Genomic DNA, 17,710 nt, shown 5'->3' with positions numbered 1-17,710 from the left:
TTACCATATATTATCTAATCCTTATATATGCCTAATGTTTGCATTGCTTCCAATTGCCATTTCTTAGTTGCATGACTTTTGAGATCAATCTCAGATTGATTCACACTATGATTAACCATGTTCATTGCTAACTGAACATGATTTCTTCTCGTCTAAACTTTTTTTTTTTGTATCATCGTATTTGGTGTTGTCATCGCATCTGTATGAGGATCATGTAATACATGAGAAAGAGATGACAGATTTGACATGTTTATTGAATGAAAATAATATCAAACTGTATATGATGAAGTACTGCTTCCACAAGTTTGTTAAACAAGTAAAGAATTGATGAAACTACAATATCTTACCGGCAGTAAATGCAACTAAGGTAATGGAAGAAACTAAAAGAATTGCTATGCAATAGATGGGTTTCTCCCCAATTTCCCATACCTCAATACTCGAGTGTCGATGGAATAGTTAGGTGTTTACAACATTGAATAAAATGGCTCTAAAAGCCTTGACAGGAATGACATTGGATCAAAATTGGTCGTTTATCTAGGGAATGACCTATATTTGCTGAAGCATCAACTGCAAAATTAGCTTCTCTAAAAATATGGTTAAATGAGATACACTCCAAATGTCTTGCAAGCTATTGAATGTCACGAATGATCTTCATAATTCTCCATGGTGGTGAGAAGACACCTTTGACAGCATCAATTATAAGTTTTGAGTCACCTTTAGCTTGAATACATCTATAGCCATTATGATAGGCAATGTTAAGGCTATCACGCAGGGCAGTAGCTTACGTAACATGAAGAATATAGTCAGGTGATTATGGTTGAAAGATAGATGAATAACAGAGAGAAGACTCGGAAAAACTCACACCCCGAGGATCCATTGTATTGCCGTATTTATATTACATCATACACAAGCTATAAGGTAAGTATTAAACATAAAGACTTACAAAGAACTAAACGTAGGCAGCAAGTAGACTTTGCCTCCAAGCTTAGAATCAACTAGAAGATTTGGACTTGATCTGCAAGGAACGAAGACTCTGTCCATCAATGGTTTCAATTTGTATTGCTTCTTTGGTTAAAATCTTTATTGTAGAAATATAATAATATATTGATATCTGTGTATTATGTGAATTGTACATGAGCTGGCATTGAAAACAGAAGAGCATGAAATATGATTCAAATTTTCTAGAATCATTTGAATCAAGTTATGGAGATGAAATGATTCAAATTGTTCTTTCTCTAATCTGCTTCACTCCCTTCCTATATCAGTAACTAAAATGAGGAGAGTTCTATTGTTGTTCTGCATTGCTTATTGCTTATTTTTCATCAGTTATATGTTGGTAATGTGCAAATTGAATTTCTCAATGTAGGAAGAGAAAAGTGATTGCAGAGTTGGGATGTTTGCTGCCTTACTGAGTGAGGATGCTTGCTGCAATAATGAAGAATTGATGATGCTTCTGTTTTCTTTTTTTCTTTTACTGATCTGCTGCTTTATATTTTCATTGTGTTTGGAACATTTGTTATATTTGGACATTTTCATTTGGATCAAGACATTTGTTAAATTTGGAACTATACTTCTAATTTGGAATTCAACTTTGTAACTTCTGTCTTCTGATTTGTCACTTGTTATTTGTTAAATTTGGTTGCAATGTATATGAAGTGATGTATGAAGTTGTTACTTCTAGAAACTGAAGTGATATTATAAAGTATATAGGAAATGGGCAGAAGAAAGTGATGTAAAATTGTAAACTGAGCAGAAGAAATCAAGCAATGTTCTGTTTTAGGAATTCTGGAAAATTTCCAGCTATACAAAATGGGCCCGAAAAGCCTAACGGATCAGCCCGTCTTCTTTTTGATCAGAGCTGTCCCGGTCCTTAAACGTTGAAACCCTCTCTCTGAGCTCGACCCGAATCTTTCAGGCTCGGGCCGGTCTATGAAAAATTTAAAACAGGCCCGGCCCGTGCCCAATATATGATCTCTTCTTTGTGATTTGTTACGGTTCCTTTGGTGCAACTTGTTTGCTAGCTAATTACGAGCGATTTTTGAAATTTCAATCACTCACTCATTCTTATTTTGTTAATTTAGGCAAATTAAGATGATGACTGAGAGACTAAACATCATTAAGAAGCTTACACCGGGAGATGATTAAATTCTTTGGTTTGGCGATGGAGCAGTATTCTAAACCGACCTCATGACTAATAAGACTGAAATCACAATGGAGAAAGCTTGTGACCATGTCACAAAAGATTACAATACAAAGGTGGTCAAAATCAAAGAATAGTTGCAATTTTTTAGGTTTGGTACACATCACTAGTCCGGTTGATCAGGAAATTGTATTACTTGAGCTGAAAATTATAGAGTCCTTGACCCAAAGCACCAAAATAAGTTAAAATTATCTCACTCATCCCACCAACATAATTTTATTCCCACTTACCTGATTTAAAGTAAAATGACAACTTGGCCCTCGACCTAATTAATGAACTACATTCATGCCATCAATCTCTCTTTCTCTCTCTGATCTCCACCCTTTTCGGCGGGGCAATGGTGTCCACAACTGAAGACGACATCGCCAAGACGGCGATGTCACCCCCGCCGAGTTTCGACGAGTCGCGGCTCAGGCGGTTTCTAGCGTTGTTTCCTGAAGCAAAGTACCGGTGCTTGTCGACAGCTCCAACTCGTTCATCCACGCGCTCGTAGTCGATCGGTTCGAGCAGGATTGTGATGTATTTAACTGCGAGTCGGTAACGGTAATGGTCTCGTTGGAGCTGAGTTACGAGTGCTGCTTTCTCTGGGTCGACGTGTCGTTGCCGGTGTTGATGGCATACTTGTTGCAGTGAGTGGAGGAAATGCTCGACTCGGAGATGTTTCAAGAGCTAGCCGAGTTCTACGAGGAAAACTCGTGAGTCGAATCGGTTTGAGAAATGCGATTAGAGTGGCGGAGTTCGGTTGGTATTTTAAAGAGTACCCGCCGCCGGTGGCGGGAGAGGATGATGATCCGGTGCCCAGGCATTTTCTGGGTGCCTAAATCCTATTTTTTTTTTTTGTAAAATGGGGGCAAAAGGCCTAGAAGGAAAGAAAAAAGAGAAAAAAAGTTTTATTGGGAGCAATAAAGATCTATTAAAGGTTTATTGGGGGGCAATAAAGGTCTATTAGGGGGCAATAAATGTTTTGAATTGATGTAATTTCCTCTTTTTTTTTTCTTAATCAAAGTTTTATTTGTCTAATTTTAGGGAGATCAGTTCTCATTCCGGCGACCGAAATGTTTATTGGGGGGCAATAAAGGTCTATTAGGGGGCAATAAACCTCTTCGACCCCCTATGAGATCTCCGACGACCTCTTTGGGGACCTCCAGCGAGGTTTCAAAAACTTTTATTGCCCCCAATAAAGGTCTATTGGGGGGGGGGGGGGGGGGGCCATAAACCTCTTCGGTGACCTATAAGATCACCGACGACCTCCGGCTACGTTTTTAGAGAAGTCTGGTGGGCAGCCGATGACCGGATTCCGGCGACCACCTATCAGAGTCCGGCGGCCGGTGACGGGACTCCGACAAAGTCTCCTATAGCTTCTCTCTCTCTCTCTCTCTCTCTCTCTCTCTCTCTCTCTCTCTCTCTCTCTCTCTCTCTCTATGTAACAAAGGGGTGAGGGAAAAATACTCTAAAAAAAGAAAACTTAATTGGGTATTAGGGAAGACCTTATTAGAGTCTTTATGGGTGGAAAAAAAAAAACTAAGTGGTGTAAGGGAGAAAAAAAAATCCCTAAAATTAGGGTAAATGGTCAAAATCCCAAAATTATAATAGGGCTGGTTTCGGCTCAAAAACCGAGTGTTTTTCCCTTAACCGAAACCGAGCCGGAATTCTCGGCTTGCCTAAATCTCCAACCGTAGCCGGACCGAGCTTTCCGGTAACCGAAACTTCGGTTTACCGAGATAAACGGTTCGAATCGGTTGGTACCGGAGAATTCCGACTGCCGGAAGTTGGAGGCAATAATTGTGGAGCACAAAGATCCGGCGAAGTTAAATTCCAGATCTGGATATATAGAGGGTTAAGCCTTAGATCTATAGATCGTGAGGTTTATAAGCCTCATATGTATGAAAAAAATGAAGAAGATGAGTCATGCAGAATGATTAGGAGGAGAAGGATTGAAGGAGAAACGAAGAAGAAGTGAGAGAGAAACGAAGAAGAAGGAGACACAGTAGAGAGAACTTCTTCCTCCAGTTTAATGTTATTAAGTCTGATGGAGAAAGTCATTGACTTCTTTTTAACTTCTATTGCATAGAAGACAATAAATTTAACTTTTGTGTATAATATAACAAGGAGAGCTTGTGGCCTAGTGGTTTGAGGTCTGACTCTCCACCTAGAGGTGAGAGCTTCGAGTCTCGCCTCTTGCACGACTTAAATCATTTTGCATAATGGTTTAGTGGGATATGTACGTATATCGGTTGGTATATGTATATTTCGGTCGGTACGGTATACCGACGGTATGCAAAAGTGTGTACCGTAGCCGAGCCGAAATACCAGCTCGGTACGGCTCAGCCGAGCCGAAATTCGGTAGGCCGAGATTTTCGGCCCAAATCGGTTCGGGTCGGTTCGAATTTCGGTTGGTTCGGTTGCTTCGGCCCAAATTGCCAGCCCTAAATTATAATACTCACAGCCAAACATGCTATCTTAACTTTATGCGATTTAGTCAGTGAGCCGTGGCCTGTCGGTTAGCTAGCCTAACTAACACCATGGAGGCCACAGATTCAAATATCGATGACATCAGGAGCGGGCTGGGGAGTCACACTGTCGTCCAAAATCTATAAAAAAAAAAAACTTTATGCAATTTAGTAGGGGGACCAATATTAATTTCAAAACTTCCCGACTAAGAAGAGAATAATGAATTATGATTCCATGTAATTTTGAGCTACAAGAGCATTTTTATGGTTTCTCTATTCGATTTACCTTTAAGCTTTTATTTTTTAATATAGTTAAGAGAAAGATAAGAAATCTTTAAGCCATCTTAATCTTATTGTTGTCATTAGTTAACTGCAAAGATTTTGTGATTACTACACTATCAACTACCAAATCATCAGTCAATAATTTTATTTTCAGTCATTCTGACTCATTTATTATGTGGTTCATGACTACCACGTAATAATATCAAGTTGTGGTTTTAGGTAATAAATTGACACTCGGGTTTGTTCATTCCACATGGCAAAACTGGTGAACATATGAGCGATTGTGATGGAGGGCGTTGGTGTGAATTCGACGATGATGAAGATAGAAGACTTATGCTAGATAATAGGATTTAACTATCGAATCCGGGTTGGCTACCGAATCCAAAGGGGATATTTGGCTCAAATATTCATACCAAGGGCAAGTTCACCCGTTGGGTCACCAGGTCACCCACTATTCACTACTTTTTAGTGTTAATTTCATGCCCTGGGTCACGATCACAGTGTATTTCGTGCCCTGGGTCACCCTGTACAGTGTTCTGGGTCACCATGGTGACCTGCACAGTGTATTTCGTGCCCTGGGTCACGAGCACAGTGTATTTCGTGACCCAGAGAATGAAAATATATACTAAAAAGCAGTGAATAGTAGGTGACCCGGTGACCCAACGGGTGAACTTGCTCCAAGACACCTAGTTTTTTGTTTTTTTTTTTAGAATAAAAACCAACTTAAAAGGGCGGCAATATCATTCATCTCAAGCCAGAATGACAATTATATACCCTTTCACTACCATTTTTAGACAGACAAGAAATTGTGTTAGAACCCATAATGGTACATAGAATCCACTCATTAGACATCAAAACCATCAAAAAGCGGGTCTATTCCTTTGGAGCTACTCTAAAAGATTCGCTAAAAGCACATAAAGTGCAGAGCTTCCTAAAACATAGAGAATTATTGAAAGTAGACAAAGCTATTAACATAGAGTTCCCTAAAACAATAGAATTTATTTCTAACTAATATAGGCCCAAAGCCCATGGCACTGCCAAGCCTAGGTCCAACAACAAGGCCCAGCCATATCCACTCTCCATAGCCTGCGTCTGCACGTTCCAAGCACGTCCGAAAAACATTGCCACCATGACTCACCAACGCCACCGCACCGATTCGCCACAAACTGCCGTTCTTTCTTCAAGAAAGACCACCATCGCGCCACCATTTGAAGGACAAAGGATGCTCTGAAACATAGACCGACCCGAATCCAAAATAAATAAGGATCGCTGCATCAAAGCCGCCAAAATGCAATCAATGGTGATCGCATAGTAGTCGTCGTCTGGAATTGAATCCATTCCGCCGCTGCCTCGCTTTCCTGGAACCAGTGCGCACAAAACCTCCACCCACAGAGCTATCTCTATCTGAATAAGCCCAACCACAGGCCCAGCCTTGGTGCTGGGCTGCCTTAGCGACAGCCCAGGGCCACGAAAGAAATGAGACACCAATTATAAAAACCCAATGTACATATTAGTGTGTATATATTTGGTTGCTATGAGGTCATTTTTGGAATGATAAAGGGAAAAAAAAAACTGATCTGAAAAAAAAAACAAAAAAAAATCAAGAAAGTTGTATTTAATAAGAATTAAAGTTGGGATCCCTCTCTCAGGCAATTTTTCTCTTTTTCTACAACATGACCAACATCTTTCTCTCTTCTTCCCTAAAACAAGAAGACAATTTCTCTTTTTTCAACTTTCCCTCCACATCTCTCTCAATCCATCTTCTCTCACACGCTCATCGAGTCATTGCCGCATATTTCTTCCCTATGGTTCTCTTCTGTGTTTTTTTTTCTTTTCTTTTTTGTTTCATCTCTAGAAATTAGGGTTTTTTAAATAATAAAAAAAATGTATGTCTTCTACTTTTCTAGACTCCAATAGAGAATGAGAAAGAGATTATGCATTTTTTTTTTATGAGTTTGGTTAACCCTCAATACTAATGCACGTTTTGTTTATGATTTTACTGAGTTTTGCAATAGGGATTTTTATTGGTTGTTGGAATTTTATAGAAGAGTTTGACATTTTCATTGAAAGATATTTTTTTTAAAATTTTTTAATTTCATTTCAGTTAAGAAAGAAGTGTCATTTCTTTTGTGTAGTTGTGTTGATCTTCAAAAAATTCTTAAATTAGAATTTATATAGATTATGTTGCACTGTTGACAACTTTTCAAGAAAAAAAAGTGACTTATATTCAAGTTTATTAATATACAAATACCTCAAGCAAAGCCCAGGGCCTTGAAAGACTCAGGACCGGCCCTGCCCAACCATTATTGTTATACCTCAAGCAAAGCAATTCTGGAGGTTTAGACCACTTATCACCCGTCTGATAGCAACCTAACGGCGTCGAGGCAACGTCGGAATACCACCAGACGAGAGCTAGGATGCCGCGCTACCGCAACCTTAGTTTTTCTTGAGAGAGAGAATTTTAGGGTTTTGGAGAACTTTCTTCCTTGTTGCTACAAAATTTACCTAGACATCGAGTTGACCATATTGTAATAGACTATTATTATTATTTCCTCAAAAAAAAAAAAAATTCCATTTTAGAGTGAAAGTGGAAAGCCCGAAAAGCGAAAACAAAAGCCCCGGATGCTCCGCCCATTTCACTCTCTCGTTGTTTCGCGCGGCAAAATTACCCGCCAAAGTCCTTATGCTCATTGCCCAAATCAGGGTTTTCCTTATAAAGCACACAACTTTGGCCCCTCTCTCATCCTCTCCGCATTACCCAAATCCAGTTCCTTAAAATCTATCTAACTTCTAGAGAAAACTAAGGAGACCCTCAATGAGACGAAGGAAAAGAGTAGCGAACATTTCACCTATCAACACAGAAGAACAAGAAGAATGGCAACCCAAAGGTCCCTGCAGATTCCAACAGCTTCCACAGGCTTTAGTCATAGACATTCTCTCAAGGCTCTTGGTCAAGACCCTCTTCAACTGCAGGTGCGTATGCAAATCCTGGCTTTCCATTATTTCCGACCCTCATTTTTCCCACATGCGCCTTTCGAAGTTACCCATTGGGATACTGATCAAGACCAGACCCGAAAAAAGGAAATCAAGGGTGATTGATTTTACCCAAATTGAAGAATGTGCTGGTTCTCACTTCCAGCTTGAGAAAATGAGATTTAGTACTAAAAATAACTTACCACCCCTCTCTGAATTTGAGTTGATCAACTCATGCAATGGTTTGCTTCTTTTGTCCGGCGCTGGTCCAATAAGAGATGGTCCATTGTATGTGTGCAATCCAATTTTAGGTGAATTCATCACTCTTCCACCTACTGATGGGAGGAGGCTATGCTATAGCTTTTTCGGACTTGGTTATAGTGTCGCAACCAAGGAATACAAGGTGCTGCAAACATGCAGCGGCAACGACCGCACCGATGAGAATGAGGCTCAGATATACACAATTGGTTCGGGAGTTTGGAAAAGCATTGGGAAAACTCCTCAGGACTCTGCCCAGTTAGCACCATTCAATGCTGTTCTGCATGGAGCTCTTCATTGGCTTTCCTTTGGTGGAAGAACATTTGAGTTCATACATACATTTAACTTTGGAACAGAACAGTTCCGTACACTACCCCCACCTGGTTACTTTGAACCATTTGAGAAGCTGTTTAAAGAGTGTCTGAAATTGGGAGTGTTAGATGGTTATCTGTTTTTATGTGTGTGTGGTGATGATCCTAGAAAATTTGACATGTGGGTTATGAAGGATTATGGAGTCCAAGAGTCTTGGACGAAAACTCTGGTTGTTGAAGGCTTGTATCTACCAACGGAACTTGCCAATGATGTTTATGAACCACTGGTGTTTTTGAGAAATGGGGACATCCTGTTGTGCTACAATGACTGGATTGTGGTTTGTTATAACCAAGGAACAAAGAGTCTCAAGGAAACTAGAGTTGCTCGGACTCGGTCACATTTTCGTGCAATCGGTTACAACCCATGCTTTTTTTCTCTCCATGATGTTGCAAAAGGAGAGGAGGTGAAAAGGTACTAAGATTATATTTGATACATATAATCAGATAGAAGCGTAAATGTAGTTGCACTTCTCTGCTACAATTTTGTTCTGCTTTTTATTTGTGGGAGGCTGATGCTTCTGTAGGCAAATGCATTGCACTTTTTTACACCTAGAGAAATAAGTTGTATCATAAGGTCTACAAAAATAGGTTGTATCACAAGCATATGAATGCCGAGTCATGATATATGGTGTCTGTCTAACTGAAGAAGCAGTGGTGTCTCATACACTCTTGCTTATCATTATGGAAAATGCAGGTCTTGCTTATGTTATGTAGATTTGTTAAATTTGCTTTTTGTTACAATTACTTTTCAGTAAATTCAGGTGGTAAAAGATTTTCCTTTTGCCAAGTATAATCTAGCTTATCAGTATAGTATTTCTTGTCTGTGAGTCTTGCTGAATGGCAGAGCATTACACGGTGATTGAGTTTCGACAAACATTGATGCTATAGACATACTGAAAACACTTCTTACTTATATTCCAAGGATATAATGAAACAGTCAATTAGCATGTAATCCCAAAGGAAGAGTTACCAGGCTCGTTCATCTGAGATACACAACAGATGACAACTTCAGTGCATAAGTTTTATGGATAAAAGTGTGAAAGTATTCTGAGAATATGTTTGGCACTTGCTAATTCTTGACCTTGGCTAGAGCTCCTTGCTCAAACTATTGTTCAACAAATACATGGATGTTTTGAAAATGGGATTAGATATTGATCCTGGCTTATGTCTCTGATATGCAGGGTAAGAGACAAAAAGAACTCCAAGAAGCCCTTTGGCGTAGGGAGTAGTGGTTGTGCCAATTCTGGCATCCCCCAGAAGTCCAAAAAACTTAACTCAGGCTCTGGATTGCCTGCTTAAGAGGGTCTTCCTAGATCCACAAATTCCTGTGAGTTATCATAGTTCAGATCAGATGATTTTCTTGTGCCATCTGTTGGTTGCTGTTTCAGTTATTGCTTTCTTTACTCTATCTCATGGTTGTAGTTAAGGTTTTCTATTTAACTCGCAGAATTGAAATTGCATCAGCTATATGCAGTGGGCACTTGGGTTTTTTCTCACCAATGTCTCAACATTGTTTTGTGTAAATGGTTTCTGTAATGCCAAAGCAACTCTGCATCAGTTTCTCAGTGAAGACCGAACAAAGCTTCGTTTTGTTATTTGGCCCTATGCTTCTATAGACTAAATGCAGGGCTTACTAGTTTTGATCTTTTTCCAAGACCTTTTTATCAATATCTAAGTACCTTTTTATCAATATCTAAGTGCGTATTTATCCAAGTATTTGACCAGGGGCTTTTCTGCTCATCTCTTTAACATGCAATTGTTCCGACCTTCCAGAATGTCTTTATGCATATGAACATGATTAGTGCTCTATGTAGGATTGCTATTACTTACATTCTGAATGATTACAAGTCAGTTACAATGGATGATGTCTAGCAAATGCCTAGCAAAAGTTAGCGAAAAGCCAAATCAAAGCAACTTCTTCTCCAAAATCTAAAACCTTTTGCTCCTTTCGAGATTATCAGTGGAATGACTTATATTCACACGAATATAGTTAGCAATCTATGGTCACAAGAAATTATTGAAGCTGAATCAGAACACTGGAAATGCAGAGATATTTCAGAGTCGTTAACAATTTCATTTATAGATCCATTTAAACAACAAAATCCGAAAATGGTACGTAATAGGGAATTTGATGTCAGCAACTCATCTTTGCTATGATCTCACTTTTCTTTGTCATTCTTCTTCTTCCTCTCATTGCATTGCTTCAAGGCTTGAACTTCTGAAGAAAAACATTAGTTCCCAGTAAACAAGAAACATCATCAAAGCAGGATCAAAACCCAGAAAATTGAAAGAAGGAAGAAGTGAGAGAACAGAATGCACACCCAATTGACAAGATTTCCAATTCCTATCATTCTTGATAAGGCAATCCTGCAAGCCACAAACAAAGGGGTTTTCACATGATTTCAGGGTTTAGGGTTTTAGGATTTTAGAATGTAAATTCAAGGTGAGAAACATTACCTGTAAGGAAAGATAGAGAGCAGAACACTCCTTGAGCTGCTTCACGTTCTCATCGTCGTCTTCTACCTCCGAATGGAGAGGCGGTGGTGGCGGCTGCGACTGGTCACTGGGTTTTGGTTCTGCCTGGGTTTCGGGTCGGGTCATCTTGCTGAGTTTCTCTCCCATTTTTGGGTTCGTTGTAGTTGTTCTTTATTTTTGTTTGGTCAAATAGTTCATTCATTAACAAAACAAACTACAAATGTAGAAGTAGATTACATAGGAAGCAAAAGTCCTAGACCCAAAAGCCCAATACATTATGACCCGTAAAGGTTGCATTCGTACTCATGTTTCACACTAACCTTTTCTCATATTTTTTTTTTCTGTTTTTCGAAAAAAGGGGTCGTTTGTATTGTATCAATTCATTAATAATAAATGTAGATTTCATCACATGATGACTCATTATATGTGAGGTATGTCGATATTGAGTCATACTTAAAGTAATTTAGATGAACTTTTCAAAAAAATAAAAAAATTTAGATGAAATTATTATGAGTAATGCTAGGTGAGCCACCTTTTGAGAAACCACCTAGAGCCCACCTTAGGTGGCATATCCATATCATCAAACCATAATTTCTTATTTTTATATTTTTATTTTTTCTAAATAACGAAAATTCCTTCTTTTTTTTCCTTATCTTTTAAACCCTATTTTTTTTTTAGGCAAACACCAATAATTACAATAGTTACTGAGTTTTTACTATGCGCAAGATCTAAAACGTTTAGCCCATGCGGTCTTTTAAAACTAACGGGTCGTCAACCACTATAAGGCCTAGTTACAGAAAGGGCAATATAGTTTTCAACAAATTACGTCAAATGTCATCGACACTTATTCGACCCATTTCATTTCAGTTCACTGCCTCATTTCAATTTCAATCAGAAGGAAGCTAGGGTTTGGTCATGGCAGCAAAGCAATAGAGCGAGGCACCGTCGGCGAAGCAACAGAGAGAAAATCCGACGGCTAAGCAACAGAGAGAGACTGCAGCGGTGAAAGTACTAGGGTTGGGTTGGGTACGGTACCGGACCTTCAAGTCCAATACCACCTACCGTACCAGAACTTATTGGTACACAAAATGTAGTACCACTACCGGCCACAAAAGTCGGTATACCGACTTCTCGGTACCGGTTGGTATCGGTTGGTTGGGCCTCCAACCGAGTTTAAGATTGGGCCAGCTTTTAGCTTTGGCCCAAATGGAAATTTTAAATCCCTAACCTGTCAACAAGTGAAAAACTGAAAGCACATAAAAAACAATCAATTAACTTCTATGAATTTAAACTTATAACTCTCATACACAAATGTAAATCAATCAAAAAACTTATAACTCTCAGTCTCTCATTCTCTCACATCTACTTCAGTTCATCACTTACACTCATCAGTTCATCACTTCATAATTCATATCATCACTTACAGTTCATCTCATCATCACCTCATATCATCATTTACAGTTCACACAAATGAATAAATCATACAATAACAAAGCGGACAATAGTTTAAAACAAAGTATTCAAAGACTCAAATTTCATCTCATCGTCACTTCATATTTGCTTGTTGTGCTCCCTGCCTCACTCAAAGACTCAAACTTTCTGCAAATCAATTTTAGTTGAAAAGAATTAGAATGCTGGCAATTCTGCAAATTCAATCAATGAAGAAGAATTTAGGAAGTTTTTGCAATTTCTAACGTTGAACAAGAAAGCTCACGATGTTGGCTGCTGCCTGCTATGCATCAGCTTGTGTAGAGCTGAGACTGGTAAAGATGTGCAAAGTGATAACAATTCATCTATGATAACTTGATAAGCGAATCATCTCTAGTCAAAACCCAGAAAACATATAATCACAACAACCCAGTAAAGATTTTTTACATATCAGATTATAAGAAAACATGTCAAGAACATTGCAAAAAAAGATACACCATATATTCAAATTGATAATATATGACAAACTGGGTAGATCGAAGTCTCGAACCTCAACAATCCTAAACAATTGAAGCACCGAGCTCCTACTCACCAGCAGTACTGCAACAATTGATCGACTGATGTGAATCGAATCGCTTTGATGTGAAATGAAATCGAATGGGTCGAGGGATTCGATTCTTCGAACTGAGGCTCGAGTTTGAGAGAGAGAGAGAGAGAGACTGAGGGAATGGTCGAGAGATGGACTGAGTCACTGAGGGATTAGGGATCGGATTAGGAGTTTGGATTTGGATTTGGACCAAGAGTTTGAGAGGCAGAGGCTCAGGTCCATTTTCGATCGGGTTCGAGAGAGAGAGAGAGTGAGAGACGAGGTGAGTCTCCAGACTGGAGAGAGGCGGAGACTGAGAGAGTCAGAGAGTGAGAGAGGGATCGATGTATTTGGGATTAGGGTTTTCCAAGTCTAATCTAACGGTTGTTGGAATAAAACAGAAAAAAATCAACGGCTATGATTGATTGTAGAATAAATATTTAAATTAATTAAATATTATATTAAATATACGGTACGGTACGGTATACCGTGGTTTATTAAAATTCAATACCGATACCGTACCAAGTATAGTATATCGGTACGGTTGTACCGTACCACAATGTCGGTAACCGAATCCCTTGGTTCGGGACGGACACGGTTGGCTGGTTTGGATCGGTTGGATTTGCCAGCCCTAGGTGAAACAACAGAGCGAGACTGCGGCGGTGAAGAAGAAAAGCAAGGCTCCAGCGGCAAGGCTCCTTTAAAGCTAGGGCTTGAAGGTCAGTAGAGAAATTTCTAGTTACTGAGGGTCAGTAGCTATAGTCTGATTTTTGTGCTTTTTTTGTTCAATTTTGTATAGGTGAGTATAGCAGCACAAAGTAGGGCCTCGATCATGATTATCGGTTCTCCGCCTCCGTCAAAATCAATGGCTTTGCATTCAACACTTTCGAATCCTTCAGATCCTCCAATTTCCTTCAGCCTCGTCTTGTCACAATCTCTCCCTCAGGTAAAGGGTTTTGGTTGAGAAATTTGATTATGCTCAGTTTGGTTGTGAATTCTATTATTGTTTTTCTTAGTGTGAATTCTCTGTTTGATTCCTATTTGGAAATCCTTTGTTTGATTCTTGTCTACTTAATTTGATGGTGAAATTGAGAATTCTGCAAATTTTTGCTTGAAAAATTCTACAAATCCTTTCTGTATCATTTGATTTTAGGGGCATTTCATTTTACACCCAAATTTGATTACACCTATTAGATTAAACCCATCCATGATTTTTTTTAATATACACCCAAATCTGTTGATTAGGTTGAATACATAAATAAATTCTCATTAACTGACATAGCAAATAAAACATGTTTTTGTCAAAAAAATGTCTTAATATGCCACAAGCTCTAAACAAATACACTTGATGAACTAGACCCTTGATTGAAGCTCTCGTAATCAATACCTACATCGAGGTTTATATCTGATTTCTCTATTTCGTGGTCTGTTTTTCTATATAAAAGGTATTTTATATTTTTCATATAAACACTTGAATGGAAAGCAAACATAGGTTAATAACATATTATACAGTTGTTCTATTTGTAAGGTATGTACTAAAAAGGTACCTGATCATTAGAATACATTTTTTTTCTAGATAATTTGTATTAGAATTTATTATTATTTTTTGTATCATACATGTTTGTTAGATTTTCTATTATATTATACCTATGTGTATAAACAAAAATGTTACACCTATGATTGTGGTGTAGATCATTGCGTGTCGATCTCTATTAAGCTTGAACATTTCTATTATTTAAGCCCTACCTACATATACATATTTAGTAGGTACATTAGACATGAATTATTTGAGGCAAATTAGATATACATGAAATTAAATAAGAAAAAATATTTTGATTATAGGCATATAGTCTATATGGAAGGTTTTCTTTTTATTTATTTTTTTATGAATCACTCTATATAGAAGGTTTATTAATGTGATTTGGGTGTAAATTAAAAGAAAAGTTTGTATGGGTGTTTTTTAATAGAAGGTTGAATTTTTGGGTTTATATGTAATTTTCTTTATTTGCCTCTGTAAGTAGGGTATATATTGAGGGTCAGTAGCCTTAACCATGGGCTTTTGAGTGAATGTCGTAAATATGAAGAAACCTGTTTTTGTTGCTTGCTGCTCTTTATGAATGCTATGGTCTGTCTGTTACTGAACGGCTTTTTCTTTACGTAGTGAACCACTTTTTGTTGGATATGCTTCTTCACAGACAGTAATTACTTTCCTCCATGTTACCCCTTGCCATTATATTGTTATCCAGTTCTCTTTTGCTATATTAAATGTGCTATATTAAATGTGATTCTAATTCTATGCTTTCTTGTTCTTTTTAGTTGCTTGCACGGCTTTTGGGTGCTCTAGTTTCTTAGTTTTGACTTCTCAATCGTTGCATCTTTAGTTAGGTGAAGAGCTTGTACTCTTTTGCAATATGATTGGCAAAAAATGATATTCAGCCTGATAGTCACAAAACTAGTGGTTGGTAATGGAATTAGCCAATTAGGTGAAAAATATCAATTCTCTTTAAGCTACCACTTTCCAGTATAGAAGTCATTCTTATAAGCTATAATGGTTAATTAATCCCATAGAATGTTAGTAAACTATTGAAGATCAGTATCCTATTCAGGGTCACTAACCTATTAAGGGTCAATAAACAATTGAGGGTCAGTATGTTATTGAGGGTCAGTAACCTTACGTGTATTGCAACCTCATGATTACATGAGGTATTCAACTTAAATCTATTATCGGTTCAGTTGAGCTTGCATATTTAGACAGATTTCTTAGCTTTACTTTATGGGAGGGTCATTGCAATTATGTCTACCTATAGGCTCTGTGGATATTTGATCTTATTACTGCTGTTAGTCTTTATTTTCTGCTTGAAATTCTGGTCATTGATCTGCTGCAACTGTGAGGATATTTTGATTAGGTCTTTTGCATTCTTATAAGCTATAATGGTTTCTTAATCAAATTGAGGGTCAGTAAACTATTGAGGGTCAGTACACTATTGAGGGTTAATAAACTACTGGCGGTCAGTACTCATATATTTGCATTTATCATAAACACAGATTAATCACAGTGGCAAAGAGGGAGGCTGCTGCATTAGGCAAAGATGATGTACTGATTGGAACAAAGAAGATAAGAGCATAGAGACCAGATTACATACAGTATAAATGTAATCTGCATGCATTCTGGGCTACTATCAACACCAATCGAACAATGATTGGAAAAGAGGCTTGGGGGAAGCTAAAGAAGACGCCGTTTTGGGGGTTCATTAAGAATTTTTATGAAGAGGAGATCAAGAAGGACTAGGTCTGCAAATCAGATGACCTAACAAAATGTTTGCTGCAGTTTTATGATGCCAAAAATATGGTTTTCCGATTTGGGACAGTGAGTTTAAAATCCACCAATAACTAATAAGGGCATGTTGTTTGGCATACTTGGACTTGATGAAGCCTTGAACAAACTAGTCCCATAGCGACTTGACGACAACTATTAATTGATCAGAGACAAGAGAAATGGTATTTGCATAGAAACCCCTTGTAAAGTAGAACAATATGTACACCATTTTCGAGATACCTGCTTTTTCATACATGCCTTTGATTGTTTCCCAGTCTTACAGGACATGTAATGTGTGTTGCACTTGTATCATAACATCTCTCTTCAATGAAATCCAATTATTTCATACCTTTTCCAATTCTTGTTGAAACAACTATCCAAAATTGCAAGAATCTCGAAAATTCAAACTTCTAAGCAATATAGCAAACTGGTTTCACAATTCAATTTACAAGAACAGAGTATTGTAGTCTACAATCCACTCGAAAACCCTAACAAGACCTTAATTGGTGAAACTACATTCAGTCTCACAGAGTTGAGCCACATTATGGGAAGAATTTGAACTCAGACTCCACCCTTCTATCACAAAAATTACACTGCAGCAGCTCCTACGCCATAGAATCAGCCTTGGGTGGCGAGAGAGAATACTTCTGAGGAAAGAAGAGCTTGCAGTTGTTACAGTGCACCAGAGGCTCTTTCCCGGGCCACTGCCACATGGGGACGAAGAAAAGCTTCAGCACCTTCTCGTAGTCCACCAAATCCGTCGGCGACCTTCACACTATGCACCTGCCCGCACCAGATTCGTCAAAGAATAAAGCTATGAACAACTAAATCAAAACTTGAAAAAAAAAAATCAAATACACAATAAACAAATCAAACTGATCAGATTGAAGGAAACTCCTCGAATTGAAAACATATACAAGTAATTGAAGCAAATGCAAAACAAGAATCGAAGAAGAAGGAAGAATCAACAAGATAGAAAATCACAATTTAGCTAGAACCTGAGCTATTGTTTGCTTTCGAATTCTCCATGAAGAAAAGCCTTTCGATTACATTCAGACGCACAAAGCACTCAGACCTCCATTGAAATCAGAGATCCGATGTGCTCCGGCGGCTTCAATAACGCAGTGCTTCAACCTGAGCTCTGAAAATCACGATAATTGTCAGTAGCTATAGTCGTATTTGTCTAGAAGTCTGCAAAAGGTTATTTTGGTAATTTACTCAATAACAGAATCAATTAAAAGATGGAAGGAAAATGGCCGCACATGCTTAGGCCTTGCGGATGGATCAGCTACAGTACCACAAGGGATTTAAAGAAAAACAGGCTTGTTGTTGGTAATATAAGGGCTGGGATTGTAGCTATTGTTAATTTGC

General features: G+C 38.2%; 2 protein-coding genes across 2 annotated transcripts; one reads left to right on the top strand and one right to left on the bottom strand.

Moving 5' to 3' along the window:
- The first annotated feature begins 7,675 nt into the window (after positions 1 to 7,675).
- On the top strand, positions 7,676 to 10,204 carry LOC133713076 (F-box protein At3g07870-like). The gene is made up of 2 exons (XM_062139201.1): positions 7,676 to 8,946; positions 9,716 to 10,204. The coding sequence occupies exons 1-2, from the start codon at positions 7,748 to 7,750 to the stop codon at positions 9,831 to 9,833; spliced, it is 1,317 nt and encodes a 438-aa protein (XP_061995185.1). The 5' UTR covers positions 7,676 to 7,747; the 3' UTR covers positions 9,834 to 10,204.
- A 358-nt stretch (positions 10,205 to 10,562) lies between these two features.
- On the bottom strand, positions 10,563 to 11,194 carry LOC133712979 (uncharacterized). Its single transcript, XM_062139090.1, has 3 exons — positions 10,992 to 11,194; positions 10,856 to 10,901; positions 10,563 to 10,752 (listed from the first exon to the last, which is right to left on the bottom strand). The coding sequence occupies exons 1-3, from the start codon at positions 11,154 to 11,156 to the stop codon at positions 10,694 to 10,696; spliced, it is 270 nt and encodes an 89-aa protein (XP_061995074.1). The 5' UTR covers positions 11,157 to 11,194; the 3' UTR covers positions 10,563 to 10,693.
- Positions 11,195 to 17,710: the final 6,516 nt, after the last annotated feature.

This window comes from Rosa rugosa, chromosome 5 (assembly GCF_958449725.1).
Source record: "Rosa rugosa chromosome 5, drRosRugo1.1, whole genome shotgun sequence".
Taxonomy (NCBI): Eukaryota; Viridiplantae; Streptophyta; class Magnoliopsida; order Rosales; family Rosaceae; genus Rosa; species Rosa rugosa.
The sequence above is the reverse complement of the archived record's forward strand: the minus strand, read 5'-3'. Positions and strand labels throughout refer to the sequence as shown.

What these genes read in the sequence shown, in the direction of transcription:
- LOC133712979 (XM_062139090.1), bottom strand. Translation starts at nt 11,156, where the DNA reads ATGGGAGAGAAACTCAGCAAGATGACCCGACCCGAAACCCAGGCAGAA. An exon ending in CTCTCTATCTTTCCTTACAG is followed by an intron (nt 10,902 to 10,991) that starts GTAATGTTTCTC and finishes TGTGGCTTGCAG; the next exon opens with GATTGCCTTATCAAGAATGA. An exon ending in TTGGAAATCTTGTCAATTGG is followed by an intron (nt 10,753 to 10,855) that starts GTGTGCATTCTG and finishes GTTTTTCTTCAG; the next exon opens with AAGTTCAAGCCTTGAAGCAA.
- LOC133713076 (XM_062139201.1), top strand. Translation starts at nt 7,748, where the DNA reads ATGAGACGAAGGAAAAGAGTAGCGAACATTTCACCTATCAACACAGAA. An exon ending in AAAGGAGAGGAGGTGAAAAG is followed by an intron (nt 8,947 to 9,715) that starts GTACTAAGATTA and finishes TCTGATATGCAG; the next exon opens with GGTAAGAGACAAAAAGAACT.